At 40.3% G+C, this 21781-nt stretch overlaps 1 protein-coding gene across 1 annotated transcript; it reads right to left on the bottom strand.

The window, feature by feature from the left end:
- Nucleotides 1–3424: 3424 nt before the first annotated feature.
- LOC127642979 (FACT complex subunit SPT16-like) lies at nt 3425–21672 on the bottom strand. The gene is made up of 24 exons (XM_052125478.1): nt 21348–21672; nt 20255–20347; nt 19958–20128; nt 19587–19739; nt 18407–18553; nt 18116–18267; nt 17231–17403; nt 16903–16993; nt 15729–15802; nt 15275–15387; nt 15123–15188; nt 14951–15046; nt 13943–14058; nt 13438–13591; nt 13099–13226; nt 12754–13016; nt 11017–11135; nt 9593–9831; nt 7218–7293; nt 6944–7113; nt 6514–6643; nt 4460–4586; nt 4273–4347; nt 3425–4056 (listed from the first exon to the last, which is right to left on the bottom strand). Exons 1-24 carry the CDS (start codon nt 21411–21413, stop codon nt 3950–3952), a joined length of 3099 nt encoding a protein of 1032 aa, XP_051981438.1. The 5' UTR covers nt 21414–21672; the 3' UTR covers nt 3425–3949.
- Between the last annotated feature and the right edge of the window lie 109 nt (nt 21673–21781).

Raw genomic sequence — 21781 nt, 5'->3', positions numbered from 1 at the left:
GTAAATGATGACTGAATTGTTGGGTGAACTGTCCCTTTAAGACTCTAAAGCTGTTGTTCATGCGTGCCGCCTTTAAACTTTGATAATGCAATGTCTGACAAGTAAATGGGAATTGACAAACACAGTTCAGAATCCCCTGGACAAACTCAGTATTCCAGGATTGGTTCCATTTCAAGTCGGTCATTTCGACGCTGCGTTAGCAGCTGATGCTCTGGGAACTCACCCCAGGACTGATGATCTCTGAAGTTCTTTAAAAGCATGGCAACCTATTGGCAGATGGCACTTGGCGCTCTGCCCCTGATGAGCGTGTCAACGTGGGCATATAAACCAGAGCACAGCGTCAGTTCATCAGAATTTTTCAATCTATTTTCTTGTGCTCTAGACACTCGAATGTTCGCTTCGTTGTTGAAAACGCACACCTGAACAGTGAGGGGATAATTAATCTCCCCTGCTTGGGCTCCAACTAACAGTATATCCTGTATCACTTCCGCATTTGAAACACTATTGTATTGTGATTGTTGTGTGTTTTACTGAGTGTAAATCATGTAAAAGAGCAGCTTGCTTGTCAACATCTTTTTCAGGATGGCATTTCACAAATGTTTCCCACCTTGTGTGCATCGTCTGACAGGTACGAGGACTGTTACATTCCCTGGCCAAGCTCCCATGCGGAAGTGGTGCTAGGTTAGACTGATGGCATTCATTGTCAACGCATGAGCTCCAGACACTTTATTTGCAGCTCACCATTTTGAAGGACGACACCTGTCCCCCTCCCTCCCACCGCAGCTGGGATGCAGAACACAAAGAGTTTGAGGAGGATTTGTCACCACCGCAAGCCTTGCATGCCTCCCCCCTTCAATTTCAAGCATCTTCACAGATTGAATTAGCAAGGGAGATTTGTTGGTTATGATGAAGATGGATACGCTATATTGCTTACAGCGCCTGAAGGTGAGGCCTGGTCTTAATCAGTCAATTACTTATGAGCCCATTTCTAAAGATCTCATCTTTGGGTTGCTGTTGATAGATACAAGTAGATGTGTAAGAGTGTTTGGGAAAATGACCATGCATTTAAGGGTTAAAAACATATAAATTCCGTATATTAAATCAATAAATATATTTTGAAATTGGACACATATACAATAAATGCATCATTTGTACCATTTACATTGATATGTAGAACAATTGCTAAACCAGAACTGTCTCTTTAAGAATAGGGGTAGTTCAGCGAGCGTCTCACAGAAGTGTTTCATTTGAGAGTTGAATGGCTTTTTTACCGCATTTTGCAAAGTGTGGTTAAAATTGAATGTTTCTTTTTAATGGTTTTTGATTAACAACTGACTGTAAAGAACAGAGAGGATATTAAGAGAGGCATTATTCGGGGTCTGTGTATCTCAGCGAGTATTGACGTTGACTATCACACCTGGAGTCGTGAGTTTGAATCCAGCGCGTGCTGAGTGAAACCAGTCAGGTCTACTTAGCAACCAAATTGGCCCGGTTGCTAGGGAGGGTAGGGTCACATGGGGTAACCTCCTCGTGGTCGCTATAATGTGGTTCTCGCTCTCGGTGGGGCGTGTGGTGAGTTGTGCGTGGATGCTGCGGAGAATAGCGTGAAGCCTCCACACATGCTACGTCTCCATGGTAACACGCTCAACAAGTCACGTGATAAGACGCGCGGCTTCACGGTCTCACACGCGGAGGTAACTAAGATTCGTCCTCTTCCACCCGGATTGAGGCGAGTCACTACACCACCATGAGGACTTAGAGCACATTGGGAATTGGCCGTTCCCAACTGAAAAAAAAAAAGACGACGACATTCATGATATTCAGTGAAAACTGGATTGCATGGATCTTGTCTTTGGACACTTTTACTCTCAACATGCAGCTGATTAATCTCGCTGCTTAAAAAAAAAAATATTAAGAATTAGAATCATTCAAATGAAAATCATTTTTTGTTTACCAATCCCGAATCCCCATTTAGTTTTTATTTAAAATGTCAATAGATTTTGTTCAATTTAAAAAAAATTGAATTCTATGACATGCACAAACTACGATTGAAACACCAAATATATAGAAGTACAGATGTGCATCAGTAAAGACTGTGACTGCCCAAAGCCATGTCAATACATCGTTGACTTTGAGAATATAATTAACATGTTTCTTTGGGGGTTATTCTAAAACGCTGATCACAATGCCGGTCATCAAAATGATTGGCTAAAGTTATCCCAGAACTCAACACTCTTTTGCTCCCAGACATGAGATATCTGCTGCTGAACGGTAGCAAACATCTTCAGCTCAAGCTCCACAGCGGCTTCCACTTCCATTTACAAACATGGGATGAAAATGATGCTTTAATTTATTTTGAGATGTTCCAATTTGTGCACATAAATTACATTTGCTGGGAACACGGACATTGCAGCACCTTATTCACGAAACAAGAGCAGGACAAATTAGAGTAAATGGTTGAAGCGCTTCTATTGAATTCAATGGGACAATGAACAAAAGAAAGGATTCTTGAAAGATTTTAAAGAATTGCTTGTTTAACGGTTCATTGAACGGTGTATTTTAACATGCTGATGTTGTTGCTCTATTAAAGTAATACGCCACTGGAATACAGGGTTTCTGCGGGTTCAAAGGAATGAAATAAAGACTTAATGCCAAATAGAAAATATTAACAATTAATTAGCTGGTAAATACAAAACCACTGATGCTACTTGTATGACGTGTTTTCATATATATATATATATATATATAGTTTGTGCATTTATGTGTTAATAAAACATTAAAACTGTAAATGAAATCATTATGAATGCATGTAGCCTATATTGTGACCCTTCTCTTTAGTCACTTGCTTTCCAGCAAGACGTGACGCACTAGACCAATGCTCTGGCAACATCACCGCTTGTGTCAAACACCATGCACAAAAAGAAATTAATCTGATGTTGGTCTAGTTAGGGTTCATATGTTTACTAAATAAAAAAAATTATATTTATGCATTTGGCAGACGCTTTTATCCAAAGTGAATTACAGAGCACTTATTACAGGGACAATCCCCCCGGAGCAACCTGGAGTTAAGTGTCTTACTCAAGGACACAATGGTGGTGACTGTGGGGATCAAACCAGCAACCTTCTGAGTACCAATGTATTATACAGAGCACTTATTACAGGGACAATCCCCCTGGAGCAACCTGGAGTTAAGTGTCTTACTCAAGGACACAATGGTGGTGACTGTGGGGATCAAACCAGCAACCTCCTGATTGCCAGTTATGTGCTTTAGCCCACTACACCACCAAACACCAATTTTAGTTGAGTTTCCAAGTTTCCGAAACTTTCTGAGAGCCAAAAATTGTTAGCTGGGTAGCAGATAAACCCCCTGACCAAAAGGAGTTGAAAATGAGAACCACACCTTAAACTGATTTTATTTCCTTGAACTTTTATTAAAAAAGAAAAAAAAAAAGGGCAAAAAGTATTAAAGAGAAACAAAAAAAAAAAAAAAAAAAATGGTATGTTTGTTGTGTGTGCTCATGCCCCCTCAAATTAGAAAAAAAAGCAACAATATTATTAAGTACTAACATAAAACCACATCAGCATGGAAACGGTCCATCAATTCATTTGGAAATGCAGGAGGAACAGCACAATAATGTGAATGAGTCATGTAACGCATATAAAACACCAACACTATCACGTCTACTGGGTCAGAACAGTGCTCACACACACACCTGAGAGATGCCCTTCACCGGAATGGAGGAGGAAAACGGGAAATACAGATGTGTGAGGGGTTAAATCCTTCCTCTGATATGAAAACGCTATTCTACAGGACGCATCAGCACACGCCAACGCTATTTACACCAAACACAGTGCGTGTGTGTGTGTGTGTGTGGGGGGGGGTAAAAGAGAATTGTGGGAAACTGATTTTGGCAGTGTGTGTATATCTATATAAGTGTGTGTGCATCATCTAATGCCGCCGCCGTTTCTTGCTGCTAGGGGGCGGGGCTGATGTATGGCCCTTCCTCTTCTTATTTGAGGTCTCCTCTGTGTCCTCATATTGACTCTCACGATCCGCTGGCAAAGGAAAGACAAATATGTTACAAAAAGGCAGACTGATGTGCACACAAGGCACTTTTTTGTCTCGCATACTACCGGTTAACCGTTCCAAACCAGGACGCGGTTTTATTTCCTCCCTCAAGAGAATTTATTTCTCTCTTGTGATGCACTCATGTTTAACTCTTGTTAGTTGACAAATCAAACTACAGTGTGTGAAAAGTGGATGTTAATCACCTTTCCTGGCTTCCTCCTCCAGCTCGTCCCAGTCTTTGCCGCTCTCCTCCCCGCTGCCAATAGATGCGCTGTACTCTGAGAGACAAAAACAAGCATCAGAAATCAGATTCAGATGAGCATATATTTACTTGAGAACACATGAACAATATTAATCATTTCAATAAACGATAACTGCACATCATGTTACCGGAGTCCTCAGTCTCTGATGAGTAATCTTCATCACTGTCCTCCTCTTCCTCCTCCTCCTCATCAGCTGAAGGGTTAAACGTCTCGTCCTCTATCTCAGACTCAGAGTCCTGCTCAGCTCCACTGCCCTGAAACACACACACACACACGTTAATTAGCCTTCACCGCACACAAACTACATTCTGTGCTGTTGTAGTAGTAGGCAGTAGTAAAAGTTGCTAGCAGTATTAATAGTATTTAATAGTTAGTATTAAGCAGCAGTAAATGTGGTTAGTAATAATAGTACAAGTAGTAGCAGCAGTTAGCAGAAGGCAGCAGCAGTAAAATTGGTTAGTAGTAGTCGTAGAAAGTAGTAAAAGCAGTTAAAAGTAGTAGTATTAGTAAGGTGTAAAAGTGGTTATAGTAAGGGCTGGGTATCGAATTCGATACATTTTAGGCACCGACCGAATTGCCTCTAAACTATCGAGTATCGAAAAATGTCTTGTCGTTCGGTACCAAATTTCGATACCCAAGGAGTTCATCTCGTCAACATCAGTGATATGCGTGTAACATGTTAGATGTGCCCAAATCTAATCGTGCCAGCGATTGACTGTTTAAGCATCAGGGAAAAACACTAGATTACGCCCAGAGATGAGGCTCACACGTGAGGCTGTTGTGTGTATGAGTCCCAAACCCCATACATGTGAAAGATGTGGAAAAGATCAAAAGTGTGGCTACATTTCACCAGGCTCGATGCCAACAGCGAAATGGCAGCTATGCAATATTTCCAACAAGATAATTGCAACACGACAAATCTGATGAAGCACTTGAAAGTGCACAGAATAAACTTAAGAGCAGACAGTTGCTCCGTCTTTGACTGCAAGAAGACCGAGCCGGTGCAGTCATCCTCTCAGCGTCCTCCTGCCACAGTCCTCCTCCAACACGCCCACCACTCGAGTCCTCCTCCAACACGCCCACCACTCAAGCCCTCCTCCAACACGCCCACCACTCGAGCCCTCACCCAACACGCCCACCACTCGAGCCCTCCCCCAACACGCCCACCTCACGAGTCCTCCCCCAACACGCCCACCTCACGAGTCCTCCCCCAACACGCCCACCACTCGAGCCCTCCTCCAACACGCCCACCACTCGAGCCCTCCAATACTACTGATGACTGCAGCGGCGCTATGACTGGGACTCCGACAGGTAGGTTAACGTTTAGCAAACAAACAAAATGGTTGAACTTGTAGCGGTACATGCTTGTGTACATGTTAAATTAACGTTTCTGTGTGCGGTGGCATAGTCCTATAAACTGGGACCTACGTAACATTAGATATTGTTTGGATGTATGGCTATACATAGCTAGCTAAATCGATGCTAAAAATGCTTTAATGTTGACCGTAACTGATCAAGTTCAACTCACAAACTAGTTATCTTGTTGAACCGTACTTATCCTCAGGATTGTCTGAAGTAACAGTTTAGCTCTCTTATTTGTTTTTTAATGTTATAGCCAATGCCCCTGCCGACCCTGGCATGAGGAGACCAGAAGGCTCAGGAGATGAGTCTACAAATTGAAAAAATAAAACCAAAGTTCTTTTTGAGGTAATGTTTGTAATCTTGTTAAAACGGATTTCATAAAATTGGTATCGAAAAAAGTATAGTTTAGGAACCGGTATTGAAGTTAAGATGCCCAGTCCTAGTTATAGTAACAGTAGGATTAGTGGTAGCAGTTATTAGGCAGCAGTAAAAGTGGTTAATACAAGTAGTGTAGTAGAACAGGTAGGCAGTACTAAAACGTTGTTAGTAGTAGCAGCAGTTAGTAGTAGCTGTAGTGCAATTAGGAGTAAAATAACTTAAAATTTCCTCCTTTGGTTGGGAATAAGCAACTGGATTTTACAGTGCACAGTGATTTCTGTTCCCTCATATAATCGTGATTTACCAAATAATTGTGATCTGATGATTTTGTAATAATAGCAGACAGGTCTAACGATCAGACATATTAAGCAGATGGATTATACGTGAAATTGTCCTCAGAAGCCGTACAAGAAACTGTAGATCAGATGAAACAGATCTCACCTCACTCTCTGGGTCGAGGAAAGACCAGCCGCCCTGCTCAAAGAAGCCCTCGGGATCATCAACGATCGTCTTCATGATCTTCGTCCAATTCAAAGACTGGACGCCCTCGGTGTACTTTATATCACAAGAGCTGCAGACACACACAATATATACAGCCTTATTTTACCAGATCTATCAAGTGACAGATTTACACTAACATGCCATCATATTCGATTGAACTGCCTTTGACACTGGCAACAGACAGGAAGTGTTTTCTCCAGCCTTTTAAAAGTTGATAAGCCCGTTTTATTTTGCCATCCTAATTATACACAATCATAAGCTTGGTTGATTCTCAGATTTTAGCAGTGTTTTCCCCTGCGGTCAGTGCAGACCTCTGAATGACCCATCACTTGAGAACTTCTGCTTTATTGTGTTAGGGGGCGGAGCTTACTTGAGCCACTCTTTGATAGGGTCGAGAGAGTTGACGGGCACGGCGTTGATCATGGTGACTTTCTTGTTGTAGTCTTTGTAAACAATGACAACATCAAAGTTCTTCAGATGAAACTGGACTCGCTCGAAATGCACCAACTCCACCTCGTCGAGGGTCACCACGAATGGAGGCTAGAGAGGGAGAGACGGGTAAAAAGGGCATAAGAACAGGTGACACATTATGACCATTGTTGAAAAGTAAAAATATATAAAAATTAAAAAAAGCAGCAACACACCCATTCCGTGACGTTACAGAGCGAACTAGACGTGGGCTGCAGTAGACATGTGCTCCTGTAGGGGGCGCCCTGGAATCTAAAACACATGAATGACATCAGCACGTGACGGGCCAATCTGTGGCTTACTTCCACATCACTCAAATCATAAAATAATAAGTTATAACTGATTTAAATCTGATTCGCACATATGCATATTCAAATAAATCAAAAGGTGCATAGCGCCAGCTTTTACATTGTAATTGTAATAACTGAACATGACATTTCAAATATACTAAAGAGTGAATAAGGTTCGATAGCTGTAGTTAAAAGGCAAGATTTTCAGTGAATAATGACTAACATTTTTAAAAAGGTCCCATTAAAAGTTGTCCATGTGCATGACTCGTGTGTAACATTCCAAGTCTTCTGAAGTCATGAAAAATAAACAAATTTAAAATCGTTATTTACTGAAAACCTCGTCTCTCATGGAACACGTCGACAACCGTTTTTCAATCTGAAAAGCAAACTTAAAATTTCAATAACGACTTAATTTTCCGCACTTTATCGCAAGCGCCTTCGTATGACTCGAGAAGACTCTGAACTCAGCACTTTGAGTCGAAAAAAACACATTTTATGGTCCTTTTTTTGTAGCTCAACAGACTTGGTCACTATGAACCGTCAGTATATGGATAAGAGCTGCGTGAAGAATAATTATCTTGTGTTTCATGGACGAAAGAAAGCCATAATGATTTGGAAGAAAATGAGGCTGATTAAATGACTATATACAGGTGAAACTCGAAAAATTAGAATATTGTGCAAAAGTTAATTAATTTCAGTAATTCAACTTAAAAGGTGAAACTAATATATTATAAAGACTCATTACAAGCAAAGTAAGATATTTCAAGCCTTTATTTGATATAATTTTGATGATTATGGCTTACAGCTTATGAAAACCCCAAATTCAGAATCTCAGAAAATTAGAATATTACATGAAATCAATAAAAAAAGGATTTTAAATACAGAAATGTCGGCCCTCTGAAAAGTATAATCATGCATATGTACTCAGTACTTGGTTTGGGCCCCTTTTGCATTAATTACTGCCTCAATGCGGCATGGCATGGATGCTATCAGCCTGTGGCACTGCTGAGGTGTTATGGAAGACCAAGATGCTTCAATAGCGGCCTTCAGCTCTTCTGCATTGTTTGGTCTCATGTCTCTCATCTTTCTCTTGGCAATGCCCCATAGATTCTCTATGGGGTTCAGGTCAGGCGAGTTTGCTGGCCAATCAAGCACAGTAATACCATGGTCATTGAACCAGGTTTTGGTACTTTTGGCAGTGTGGGCAGGTGCCAAGTCCTGCTGGAAAATGAAGTCAGCATCTCCATAAAGCTTGTCTGCTGAAGGAAGCATGAAGTGCTCTAAAATGTCCCAGTAGACGGCTGCGTTGACTCTGGACTTAATAAAGCACAGTGGACCAACACCAGCCGATGACATGGCTCCCCAAACCAACACAGACTGTGGAAACTTCACACTGGACTTCAAGCATCTTGGATTGTGTGCCTCTCCATTCTTCCTCCAGACTCTGGGACCTTGGTTTCCAAATGAGATGCAAAATTTGCTCTCATCAGAAAAGAGGACTTTGGACCACTGAGCAACAGACCAGTTCTTTGTTTCTTTAGCCCAGGTAAGACGTTTGACATTTGAAGCCCATGTCCAGGACCCGTCTGTGTGTGGTGGCTCTTGATGCAGTAACTCCAGCCTCAGTCCACTCCTTGTGAAGCTCCCCACACATTTGAATGGCCTTTTCCTGACAATCCTCTCCAGGCTACGGTCATCCCTGCTGCTTTTGCACCTTTTTCTTCCACACTTTTCCCTTCCACTTAACTTTCTATTAATGTGCTTTGATACAGCACTTTGAGAACATCCAACTTCTTTTGCAATTACCTTTTGAGGCTTTCCCTCCTTGTGGAGGGTGTCAATGATGGTTTTCTGCACAACTGTCAGGTCAGCAGTCTTCCCCATGATTGTGAATTCAACTGAACCAGACTGAGAGACCATTTAAAGGCTCAGGAACCCTTTGCAGGTGTTTTGGATTAATTAGCTGATTAGAGTGTGACACTTTGAGCCTACAATACTGAACCTTTTCACAATATTCTAATTTTCTGAGATTCTGAATTTGGGGTTTTCATAAGCTGTAAGCCATAATCATCAAAATTATATCAAATAAAGGCTTGAAATATCTTACTTTGCTTGTAATGAGTCTATATAATATATTAGTTTCACCTTTTAAGTTGAATTACTGAAATTAATGAACTTTTGCACGATATTCTAATTTTTCGAGTTTCACCTGTATTTGGGTGAACTATTTTATTTGACATTTTAACATTTCTTGCACTCACCCCAGATCTCTGAATGGCACCTCAAACTCCAGATCGTCTTTGGTCAGCGACTCGACTTTCTCGATGAAGTTCTTGAAGGCGGATTTGAGTTTGTGTCGCATCTCTCGCTCCATCTGTTCAGCGTAGAGGTCGTCCCGGTCGTGCATGTGCTGGTGTTTGCCCAGATCTGTGGTGATCTCGCCCACCTCCGTGTAGAATTGCACGTCTGTGTGACGCTTCTTACCAAACATAATGGCGTTCTGACACAGAGAGAACGATTTGAATTGGAGCCATTTATTTTTCATATTTAAGTACTACCAATAAGACTTCAATTGAACAATCTCAATATCAATTCTTTAATCCAAAAGAACAATATTATAAAAGACGCTCTTTACAGAACTGCCGGTTTTCTTAAAGGGACAGTGTCGATTTATAGAACGTGTTCCACTGATTAATCTTAACTCATGAATTCTATAAATTATACTTCAAACAATGATAATATATGCAATTTAGAATTCATTGATGGAACGAATACTAACGTTCCATTAGTTAACATTATTAAATGCATTGGGTAATATGAACAATATATTTTCTTTTACAGTATTTATTAATGTTAGTTAATAAAAATACAATTGGCCGTTCGCTAGGCCCCGCCTTAAGTGTTTCTGACCAATCCAGTCTTCGCTGCTGACCCGCCACAATTACTCTACATTTTTACAATGAGAATGTGTGTTTAAGTCCTTTTAAGTGGGACTTTATGGAAATGATCCTAAAAAACATTGTCGCTGTGTCACTTGTAACAGAGACACAAGGTACACAGAGAGGATACATGCAGTGTTTTTGGGTATTTTCAAAAACATCTTTAAATAAATCTGGAGAGGAGCACATCAGCAATGACACCTACATTTCCTCCATCGCTAATTAAAGCTAACAACTTAAAATCAATTCATTTATGTATCGATTCAGGTCTTTGTAATTTAACCTGTACTCAGTAATTTGACTGAAAACTGTGCAGACTGTCAATCAGAATTGAGACAAATGATCATCACAGTCACATAAAAAGAAAGTCATCTGAAAGCGATTACAAACCTCAAAACAATAGTGTACATGAAAATAACTGCTTATACAGTCTCATTAACTAAGATTGATAAATGCTGTAAAAGTATTGTTAATTCATGTAGTTCATTAACTAATGTTAAGAAATAAAACCTTATTGCAAAGTGTTACCGGTACATTTTTAAAAAACTAAAATGACCAAAATACAAATTAAATATTGATAAATGACAAAATTAGACCTAGTTAGAAGGTCCCCAGAATAACAACACAATTAGCTTTCGTTCATACCAAATTTTCAGTTTTTCAATTTGAGTCCGGGAATATAAATTTAGACGGTTCAGTCCCAAGTCTTTCTTTTGTATCCGAACCATTTTCTCGTCGTGTCTCACCTTGAGATGGAAGTGTAGTACGATGATCATTTCCCCGTCACAGGGTTGGAATACGGAGTGTTTGATGTTGTTGTACAGGATGTCGACTTTATCACCACGCACCGATGTGAAACGGAAACCTGTAGAGACACGGAGAGAGAGGAGTCAAATCCTGCAGATGTGTGAATCCTGAAGTCATTTAACAATTCTGGTAATGACTCTTTAACGATTCCTTTAGTACTCATTTCTGTACACAACTCCGATATTCAACAAAAACACCACCATTTTTAAATCAAATGTTTTAGGTACTAATTCTTAAAAATAAATCTGTTCATATCGAGTTGAAAGAAAGAGACGACTTGAGTCAAGAACTGCTCCAACCGTCTGGTTGAATGCTGACTATCACCGCCTGGAGTCGCGAGTTTGAATCCAGGATGTGCTGAGTGACTCCAGTCAGGTCTCCTAAGCAACCAAATTGTCCCGGTTGCTAGGGAGGGTAGAGTCACATGGGGTAACCTCCTCGTGGTGGTGATTAGTGGTTCTCTCAATGGGGCGTGTGGTGAGTTGTGTGTGGAGAGTAGCATGAGTCTCCACATGCTGTGAGTCTCCGCGGTGTCATGCACAACGAGTCACGTGATAAGATGCGCGGATTGACGGTCTCAGACACGGAGATTCGTCCACGAGTCACTACGCCACCACGAGGACTTAGAGCGCATTGGGAATTGGCCACTCCAAATTGGGTGAAAAAAGGGAATTGTGATTTGAAGCAATTATGATTATTATTAGTAGTCATAGTATTAGGTGTATCACAGTGAATATTACATAACTTTACAGTGGTGATGTATTTGTATCATACTTCCTATAAATGTACCTTTCATTTATACGGAGCTTTTATTTTGACCAATGAGCTCTGACATTTGACCACAGATTCCCACTCTGTAAAAGCCGGTCGCTACACAACTCCGCGATTATAAAACCGCAAAAGTTTGCCTTTTAATTAAAATGTACTCCAGTGCCCGACTGATATTATCGGCTGAAATTAGCCTTTGACCGATAGGAAAACTTTTCAGAACATATAATGCAGAAAATGGTGTTTTACAATTGGAGTCATAACATAGTTTGTCCAGCAGAGTGCGCTCCGACTCCACTGTGTACTGAGCTGAGCTGACGGTGGTTCTGCAGACAGGGTGGTGGTAAGCGGTGTCTTCACGGCAAGTTGCTAACTAGTTTGTGAAAGACATGATAGAAAGTTAATAAATAACCCCATCATTTTCCCTTTTCAATATAACGTTAACCCTGTCCCTGACAACCATGTCACTCATGTTTATCTCATCTGTTTGTGTTAGCCAGCTATAATTTGTCAGTGCAGTCAGTAACACAGCAGATTGAAAGAGCATCTTTTTGCAGCTCAGCAGACAACGGTGCGGTGGTGGATTGTGTCTGTTGAGTGCTGATTTCACACTACGTTGTGATCTAGTTGGTGAGACGCAATGCTGGAAAGTAAATAAATTCCATCTTTTGCTCTCTGTGACATCGAGCTAATAGCTAACCATGTAGCTACTTCCATTGCTCGTCAGCTGAGTGGAAGCTAATGTGTAAACATGTATTGACCAAACGGTTTTATTCAGGGTTCCCAGTGTGGTACCCCTTCAACCGAACAATTCCAGTCACTGCATTTAAAAATTTAATATTTATATTGGCTATATTAGCCACCATATCAGTGAATATCAACAATTTTTACTCCATCGTGCGTCTCACCGTTGGTGTGCGCCTCGAGCGAGCCCTGCATCCTCTTCTGGGCGATGTTGGGGCGGATGTAAAGGTCTTTGAGTTTGGGGTTGCTGCGGTTGAGGTTGATAACAAGCGAGTCTTGTTTAACGATGCCCTCTTTCTCCTTCTCCTCCGCTTCACGCGTCTTATAGCGCTTCTGCACCTCCTTTATGATGCGGAAGGCGTTCTGCAGGTTGGTGGATGGAACGGAGTGATCGCCGGGGGATTTGAGGTTAGACGCGCGGTACGTACTGAGAAAGAGACAGAGACAATGTTAGTGTGCAACTGTTACAGTGCGTCATGCAAACAGGGTTATATCGCAGCAGCTCTTACATCTCTTTGACAAACGTGGCCTCTGGATTGGGGAAGATATTTCCCTCGTGACGTCCCAGCGAGCTGCCCGGCACAAAGAAGTTGATCCTCAGATACGTGTAGTCTCCTTCAACGGACATACTGATGTTCTGCACACACACAGGGAATAGTTTATGCATTGTTCGTGATGGCAAACCAGTTGTGTTGAACGCACGCTACGCTGTGCTTGCTAATAAAAACGTTCTCATTTTCACCGAGGGTCTGGAGCGCAGTTATGCTGTTGTGTACATGGGTCAAGGATATTTGGAGATTTCTAAAAATGAAGGAAGTGACTTTGTAACCAGAGACTGTCCCACTTACCTTTATAGTAGCGATGTGAAAGGGAGTAGCGATGCCAAACACGGGCATGACAACGGTCTCGTATTTCTTATCGATGAAGATCTTCATGTCTCTGATGTCCTTTTCGCGAGGCATCTGCGACACGTTCTTATACGAAACATTTGACTTCCTGGCCCTGGAGAGAAACATTGCAAGAAAAAGTAGCAACTCAGTACATGTTTGCAGCTTATTTGTGTCTACATCAGGCTAGTACAACTAGTTATGTAATAGTTGTATTAGTTATTATAAGTATATGTAAACCACGCAAGCACTCAACACTCTGATTGGACGTTGCAAAACAACCAATATTGCCGTGATCGCACATCAGTTGAACACCATTACATGGCAAGTTGCTTGCCAATCAAACAGCCTATGGTAAAAACTGGAGAACTATGCAACTTGGAAGAATTATTTATTGATATTATGGCTCAAGTCACTCCAATTGAAGTCCATGTGATTTGAGGCATCATTCACATCTTCCTCTTACTTCTGGATCTGTTGTCCTCCTCTCTGCTCCGTCAGACGGCGCTTCGCCTCCTCATTCACGTGATTGGCCAGTTCCTTCTGATGGGTCCGCCTCTTCTCCTCGGCTGTCATCTCATTCTAACAATCAGATTACAGAGATGGAGAACACACATATGAAACAACTAACAATTGATCTCTTGCGGTGCATTCACATACAACGCGTAGAAACTTTTGGTCTTGCATTGCTCGCAGAGTTTGACCGCTGGATTATAAATTTGTGTGTAAACTCGCGTTCGCGCGAGTAACGTGAACCCACAAGTATTCCTGCTTCTCTTCCGGAAAAGGACAGGAGGCGGGGCTTCTATGACTTGGTTCATAGTAAAGTACAACCAATAGCTGGAATCAAGTAGACGCGCATATTTTCAGAACTTACCAGGAACTTCCTCGCTCACGTTCCTGAAAGCAACGTCTTTATTCGTCCGGTCTCTGTACATGTATGATGTTGAATCACACACCGCTACAACATTTTTTCCAGATTTCTTCTGCTAATACATCAGTGACATCTGGACAATCTCAAAGCTAATAGGCTTTTGATGCAGATTTTTAAGCGAATGAATTGGTTTTGCGTGTTCAAGTGGCACGAATTCTTGTCTATTTGCATCTTTGCATGAAATTGCGCCACGTGAAATGCTCGCTTCGCATTGTATGTGAATGCACCACTACAGTAAGTGTAATAATTAGGGCTGTTAATTTAACGTTAATTTAGTGAACAGCCCTTAAGTTGACCCTTCAGAACTCGATTGCGAAATGAAGGAAGTGATAAGGAAATAAACGACATATTGATTTACAAAACGCTTTTGTGTTCTATAATGTAACTTTTGACAGTAAATATTGATATATGTGACTGATTATGATTAATTCTGATTTATTAAATCAGCATATCGTGTGATAACTTGGATACATTTTCAATAATGATAACAGCCCTAATAGTCATTTTTGTGTGCGCATTAAACAGGAAAACCGCAGATACCCTGGTTCTGTCCGTCATTAGGGCGGCGCCACGCGCTCCTTTCCCCAGCAGCTCCTCTGCATTATCATCCTCTTCCTCGTCGTCTTCATCATCGTTCTACAGACATACAGGAAAACATCAACAACAAGAAGAAACCTAAAGCAACGTTCGTTTGATCGATCTGATTCGTTACCTTCAGGAAAATTCCAACGTTTTTTATCTTCTTTTTCACAGGCGTAAGAACGGTTGCTTGGTCCTCCTGTGGGCACAAACACACACATGCATACATATGAGTCAAGATACCAAACGTGAGCAAATGAGAGCGAGTGTGTGTGTCACACGCACCTCATTAATCTGTATGGTGTCTCCGATGAACAGTGCGTATTTCTTCTGCTCATCTTTCTTTCCCTCTTTGTTGATCATATCAGAAAACCCCAGACTGATGCTGAAAACCATTCCTATACAAACACGTTTAACATGTGTAAGGTCCAAGATTAACTCAAGTCAAAATCGTCTTTGCCGCCAATGTAAAAATGAATGCACATCTAACAACATCACAAGATGAACTCTAGGGAGCCAGGTATCTTATATTATTTTACTTTAAAAACTTAAAACATGGTACAATTTGCTTTCGCGACACTAACAAAATGATTGTCTTCTTTGTAAATAATCGATTGCATTTGTAAGTCGCATTTGAAAAAGAAAGAGCACTTACAAAATAAACATTAAAATACATCCAGTAAGAAATTCTTCTGGCCGGTAAATCTCATGGACCTTGAATAGATGCATTAACACTCACCTTTTTTGAGTTTGTATTGATTTTTTGCATTGAGTACGAGCGATCCTTCTCTGAACTCAATCCCCATCGCAAACCTGCAGCACAAAACAAACCGGCGACACTCACAACTTCAGTTTTGTTTCTTAAAGCCCAGACATACTCTATGCACTTATGTAAACACATGCTACTAGCTGCTTCAGACACTACTGCATTGCGCAGTGTGTCGAGGGTGAATTCATAATGCAATGCAAATGTGCTGCATTCTCAGCGTGGCCACTAGGGATGCTATAGTGAATATTAGCTATATTCATTTATCTCTACAGGGTTTGAAAAACCCTTGCTGTGCTAGTTAAAGTCATAAATGTTGGCTCCAAAAAGCAACTATCGGCACCGATTAATCGGCAAAACCGATATATCTGTCTACCTCTAATGTTTATAGCTAGTTCCCTGAAAAATAACACCCCAATTTCTCTCTGTTTGTTACTGCTAAGGAAGCATTTTAAGTATGCTAAACTGGCCACACATTTGTTTGAACGTCTACTTCAGGGGTGCCCAATACGTCGATCGCGATCTACCAGTCGATCGCAAAGGCAATGCTGGTAGATCGCACAAAATTGAAATGTATTTCGTTACATTTTAATACAAATAAATATAATGTCTTTCCATATTTTAGTTACTGTCTGACTTGCAATTGACGAGTACATTTTGACCAGGCTAGATTTTTGTTTATTCAGTTGCCATGACAACTAGGTTCGCGCCTTCAAAAGGCTTCTGAGAACAGAGCGCGAAATTGCGAAGCTAGCAGTTTTTGAGGCTAGCTACCAGCAGCTAATGCCCGGATTATACAAAACTGTCTGATTCAATTCAGTGCAAGTCATCAGAATAAGGTCAATGCCCTGACTATTGTAATCTATTGTGCTGTAGGTGTTTTGGGTTTAGTGTTCAAACTGAATGATATCAACATTGAACATTATTATATTTTTTTTTTATTAATTAGAAGATGAATTCCATGTAGGGATACATGCAGTAGTCCCAACAAGCATTTTCTTATTTTAAATGAAACTGTGTTTTTTTTAGTTGGTCATTTAAAAGTGTGGGCACCCCTGGTCTACTTGCTTAAAGAGTACGTTTATGGCCTTATAGCACGCGCACACACACAAACACACATGCCGTCTCATGGATTGGCGACACATACCCAATATTTTTGGTGAGTTTGTTAACTAGATCTGGTTTCTCTTTCTTGACAAACTCCAGGACGGCATTAAAAGCATCACAGAGCTTCACTCCTGAAAATTGCATCACACACACACACACACACACACACACACACACATCATAATGCAGTAGCATACTTATGAAATGATGACCATCACTATCATGGACATGTGCATTAATTCAAGCATTGTCCAGTTTGCATTAAATAAAAGTTTAGCATTTTAATCCAATGTTGTGTAGTATGCGTATTCAGATAGCATATGTAGGGTAGTGCACTATTCAGTACACCACTCGATCGGTGTGCTCACCGTGCTTCAACTCTTTGAGAAGCTCCTCCTCCACCTGCAACAGGAAGTTGTAATTGTCCTGCATTTCCTGCGGCGGGTCGACCATGAGCGTGCGCACCAGATTCGAGCAGTAGGATTTGTAACGGATTCCCATCGCACACGTGATCGCGCCGAAGTGCATGTGATTCTTATCGCTGAGAGACAGATTCAGGGCATTATTTAACATATTTTGCACCACAGAATTGAGCAACACTAAAATTATGAACCATTAAAAAGAGAATATTTCAACACATGACATTTCTTATATAGTTTGGCACTGCAAAACAACAGTGTGGACACTTATCACACATTTATGGTGGTTTTTTTATTGGTAACATACATAAGCAGCATTGTAGAGATCTTAATGAACTTTACCAAGTGCTTTTTAAGAAGGAAAAATACTGAGATATACATTTAAGAGTTGTGCACCATGAACCAACCCAACCAGCTCTAAGGTGAACTACAAATAGAGCCGTCGTCATAATGAAATCTGGCTGATGCTTAACTGTCAAACAAATAATTGACGATTAATTGTCTGTTTCAGGGCTTTCGTTAAATCCTTTATTTTCATTGCTTGCTCTTTTGGCACACTTTGTTAGCTGCAACTCTGCTTGGGGGATTTCCCTGCTCATGATCTTGGTTAACGTAGCTCTTAATCTGAGGGTGTCTGTGTATCTCAGCAAGTATTGGCGCTGACTATCACCCCTGGAGTCGTGAGTTTGAATCCAGGGTGTGCTGAGTGACTACAGTCAGGCTTCCTTAGCAACCAAATTGGCCCGGTTGCTAGGGAGGGTAGAGTCACATGGGGTAACCTCCTCACGGTCCCTATAATGTGGTTCTTCAATACTATGAAGGCCGCAATCTCACCTGACGACGCTGAATTTGAGGCTGTAGTTTCCACCACTCTGAATGATTGGGGGGTAGCACATCTCCACGGTGGAGGGGTCAACTCCCCCCAGATATTTCCTTTCCTCAATAGCCTTCTCCACCGACTCGGCCAAACGACTGTGCTTCACTTTCTGTTACACACATCCATATAAATAACCAAGCGCCAATAAACAGAGACAGAAGGGAAACGGATTATGTCGTACAGTGTTAACAATAGCTAAATGGCATTATGGGCAGCACAGCATAACACCTGAAACGGAGTATACAAACCTCGTCTGCGTCCACAATCTCCATGACTCGCTCCTTGAAGAACTTGGTGAAGACGTCACTGGTGATGGCAGCGGCCTTCTTCATGAGCGCCAGCTCACCATCCTCCTTCACTGCCATTGTGTACGCCACCACAGTACTGATGTCCACCTGACAAACACAATTCACACAAAATCACAAAGGAGAACAGAACTAGCTACACCAACATTTCAAACTCAAAGTTACTAAGCCAAACTTTGGAGTTCTGTGGATTTCAACTGTATGCTAATGTACCGTGAAACAATGACAAAATTCTGTTCTTGCGCAAGTAACCATTTAAAACTACTGATTTAAGAAAATTACCTGACAAATGTGCATTTTTAACATTGCAGATTTAGACCCATTACTAATGATTCAGTCTGTTTCGGCAATTGATTTGACCAATTGATTAGATCATGCTCTATGCTCGGTTTTACCAGTTAAACGTGCCGACTGTTGCTTTTTGTTTTTGTATGAGGTCAGTGATGCGGTCATTTTGGCCTTGTGTCCACCATGTCTGTGCACGTCATAGTAAGGAAAGCCTTTAACCTTCTATAAATCGTTTTAAAAACTATCTGCAGATTAATCGGTTATCGGTATCAGCAAAACTATCAATCTAGACAACGCAATACCAAGTTGTGGTTACTACTGACTGTGAATATATTATTATAATAGATTACTGACCAATATTGGACTTCAACAATACAGATAACTGAGGAGGAGGACAAGGCAGATAACCGATTAATCGGTTCATAGTTTTTAAAACAAGACTTTATTTACTATAACAGTAACATAACCTGAAAAAACAAATTACGATTTGTTGCATAACGTGGGACTTTTAAACTATAAACAAGACTGACACACAATGAATGTTGAAATGAATGCAAGTATTTACTAAATTAAGCTTTTTATAGTCTTATATTGCCTAGATAAACTGTTGTGTGTATATTTTTCACCAAATGAGGTTTAATGAGGAATAAGGTTTATTAAATCCCAATATGAAGTTGGGGGAAAAAACAAAACACTTATCTACAACTACCAAAAAGCAACTATTGGCACCGATTAATCCGTAAAGCCGATATATTAGACTACCTGTATGTTATTGTAATTATTTGGCTGAATAACGTTGCAGAAACAGCCCTCAATGACATTAGTTGCGATTTACCCGCTCAAGCCCCTCAGCTGTGATCATGTCACTCCAGCTCTTCATGTATTCTCCTGGGAATTTGTCCTTGATGAACACGCCCACCGTCTTGCCTTCTTTACTCCCACGGATGGCCTCTACCATCTTCTCAAAGTTTGCCTTGTTGCTCTCATTCTGTGATGGAAGATAGAGTCACAGTATAAAAGGCAGTCGAACAAACTATGGTTGGGCGTTACAATGCTAGCAGTTGAATCATGTAATCGCACGAATTTGATTATGGCGCTTAAATGCTTGAAATTTGTGTTGCAGTGCCTACATATTAATTTCCTGACAAATGGGTGAGATGATGTTGAAGGAACAAGAGTCCAGTATACATGGGAACTTCTTTGCACCTTTTCTCTGATGAGTAACGTGATGGGAGGGACTCCATTGGCGTTCTCGTTGCCCTTGGTAACAGCCACCTGCTTCAGAAACTCGACTTTCTTCTTACTAGCAAGAAAAATGATTTTAGTCTCACAAAACACCATTATAGTGTCAGTGAGCTCATAACCAAACAGCCACGTCTGCATGGAAAGAAAAACAAAATTATTCAGATGCCAGTGCAAACATGTAACGGTCACCCTCAGCTCTGATAATACTATTATAAATGCAACTATTCATGTATGATAATACCAGGTAAATTCAACTACCTGAAGTGCTGTAGATTTGGCATATACGATCTCTTCATCGACACCAACGGACACCAAAATGGCGTCCACCTTGCCGAACTCATCTTCACCTTTCTGTGACGAAAAAACATAGTTATGACATAGGGTAGTCAAACAGTTTATAGGGTAGTCAAACAGTTTATAGGAGTATGAATACATAAATAAAAACATGCACAATATATCTGCGATAATTTCAGTGTCAGACAATATTATTAAAAATCGGTCTAATTAGGCCGATATCTGATGCAGATACAAATATGGAGTAAAATAAATAGCAGGCTAATCTGTTTAGATTTGTAATAACTGTCACAATATCATTTAATGAAAAAAAAACTGCTTGAATGGTTAAAAAACTTGTAAGTAAATATTTATAATATAGGCAATTAAAAATGCAATATAGCTAATGACTATAGGCCCACATATCTGGATTTCTACATTCCAAAGATTAAATATTTTCTAAATAAATTGTTAATGGCGGTTATTAAGCCCTTGCAGAGATATTATGTTGTCCAAACAATAAAAAAATATTAACTTAAATGTATTAATATGGTTATAAAAATAATTTGCTCTCATCTGCAGCATGCTTGAATAGAGTTAGCACAGAGCTACATGCTAAATGCTACACCAAAGAGCACACATTTACAACAAAATAACACATGCATGTGACAGACCTTTACTAAAATACAACCAAAAACATACAACAAATTAAAGGATCTATGATTTATGAATAAACTGAATTTATCGAGAGGAAACGTGGTGAAACAGAATGTGCTAACATGCTAACACATTAGCCGCTGTGCTAATCACATATAAATATCATTTAAATAAAGCACTAAACTTGAACTTATTCCATTTAAAAATAACAATAAATCACCCAGAAGAGCGTCGGTTACTAATAAAGCCGCTTAAATGCATGTTTACATAACAGTTGTATGGAAATGAGGCCTGTTTGTATGTATATGTACATGTGTGCAGTTATCAGCATTATAAACACATAATATGTTAATTGTTATTAATTAACATCATTTATAAGATGTGTTAGTGATGTTTATAATACAAAATGAGCTCTCTGTACCTTCCAGTTGCCGTAGAATCGCTTGATGCGGCGGTAAAACGCGTCTTTATCCAGATTCACCGCCATAATGTCACATCAACAAACACTGAAACTCAGAAACTACAGCAGCTAATATACACTTAAACTCACTACTCTGATTTAAACTCAATGTTTGAATACCAACTGAACTACAAACGAAAGGGGGAAAATATAAATAAAGAGTGAATTCAAAATTAAAGACGTCCTATTAAAAAAAAAAAAAAAACATCAACAACAATAATATTCTTCTTTAAAATATGTTATTTTTGAAGTGCTGTTGGGTTTGATGTGTGTTGCAGTGTGCTGGTAAAACATCACGCTGCAACGCGCATGCGTGCATCTGATCTTTAGCCCCTCCCTCAACGTGCTTCTAAATAACGTTACTTTATCATAGGCATTTATTTATATATTTACTA

Source organism: Xyrauchen texanus, chromosome 1, assembly GCF_025860055.1.
Source record: "Xyrauchen texanus isolate HMW12.3.18 chromosome 1, RBS_HiC_50CHRs, whole genome shotgun sequence".
NCBI lineage: Eukaryota > Metazoa > Chordata > Actinopteri > Cypriniformes > Catostomidae > Xyrauchen > Xyrauchen texanus.
The sequence above is the reverse complement of the archived record's forward strand: the minus strand, read 5'-3'. Positions and strand labels throughout refer to the sequence as shown.

Excerpts from the sequence above, each read along its gene's own strand:
- LOC127642979 (XM_052125478.1), bottom strand. The coding sequence starts at position 21,413 with ATGGCGGTGAATCTGGATAAAGACGCGTTTTACCGCCGCATCAAGCGA. Across the intron at positions 19,740-19,957 it reads CGTTACTCATCAGAGAAAAG|AATGAGAGCAACAAGGCAAA; the intron begins GTGCAAAGAAGT and ends CTTCCATCACAG. Across the intron at positions 15,047-15,122 it reads ACGTTGGAATTTTCCTGAAG|AACGATGATGAAGACGACGA; the intron begins GTAACGAATCAG and ends GTATGTCTGTAG.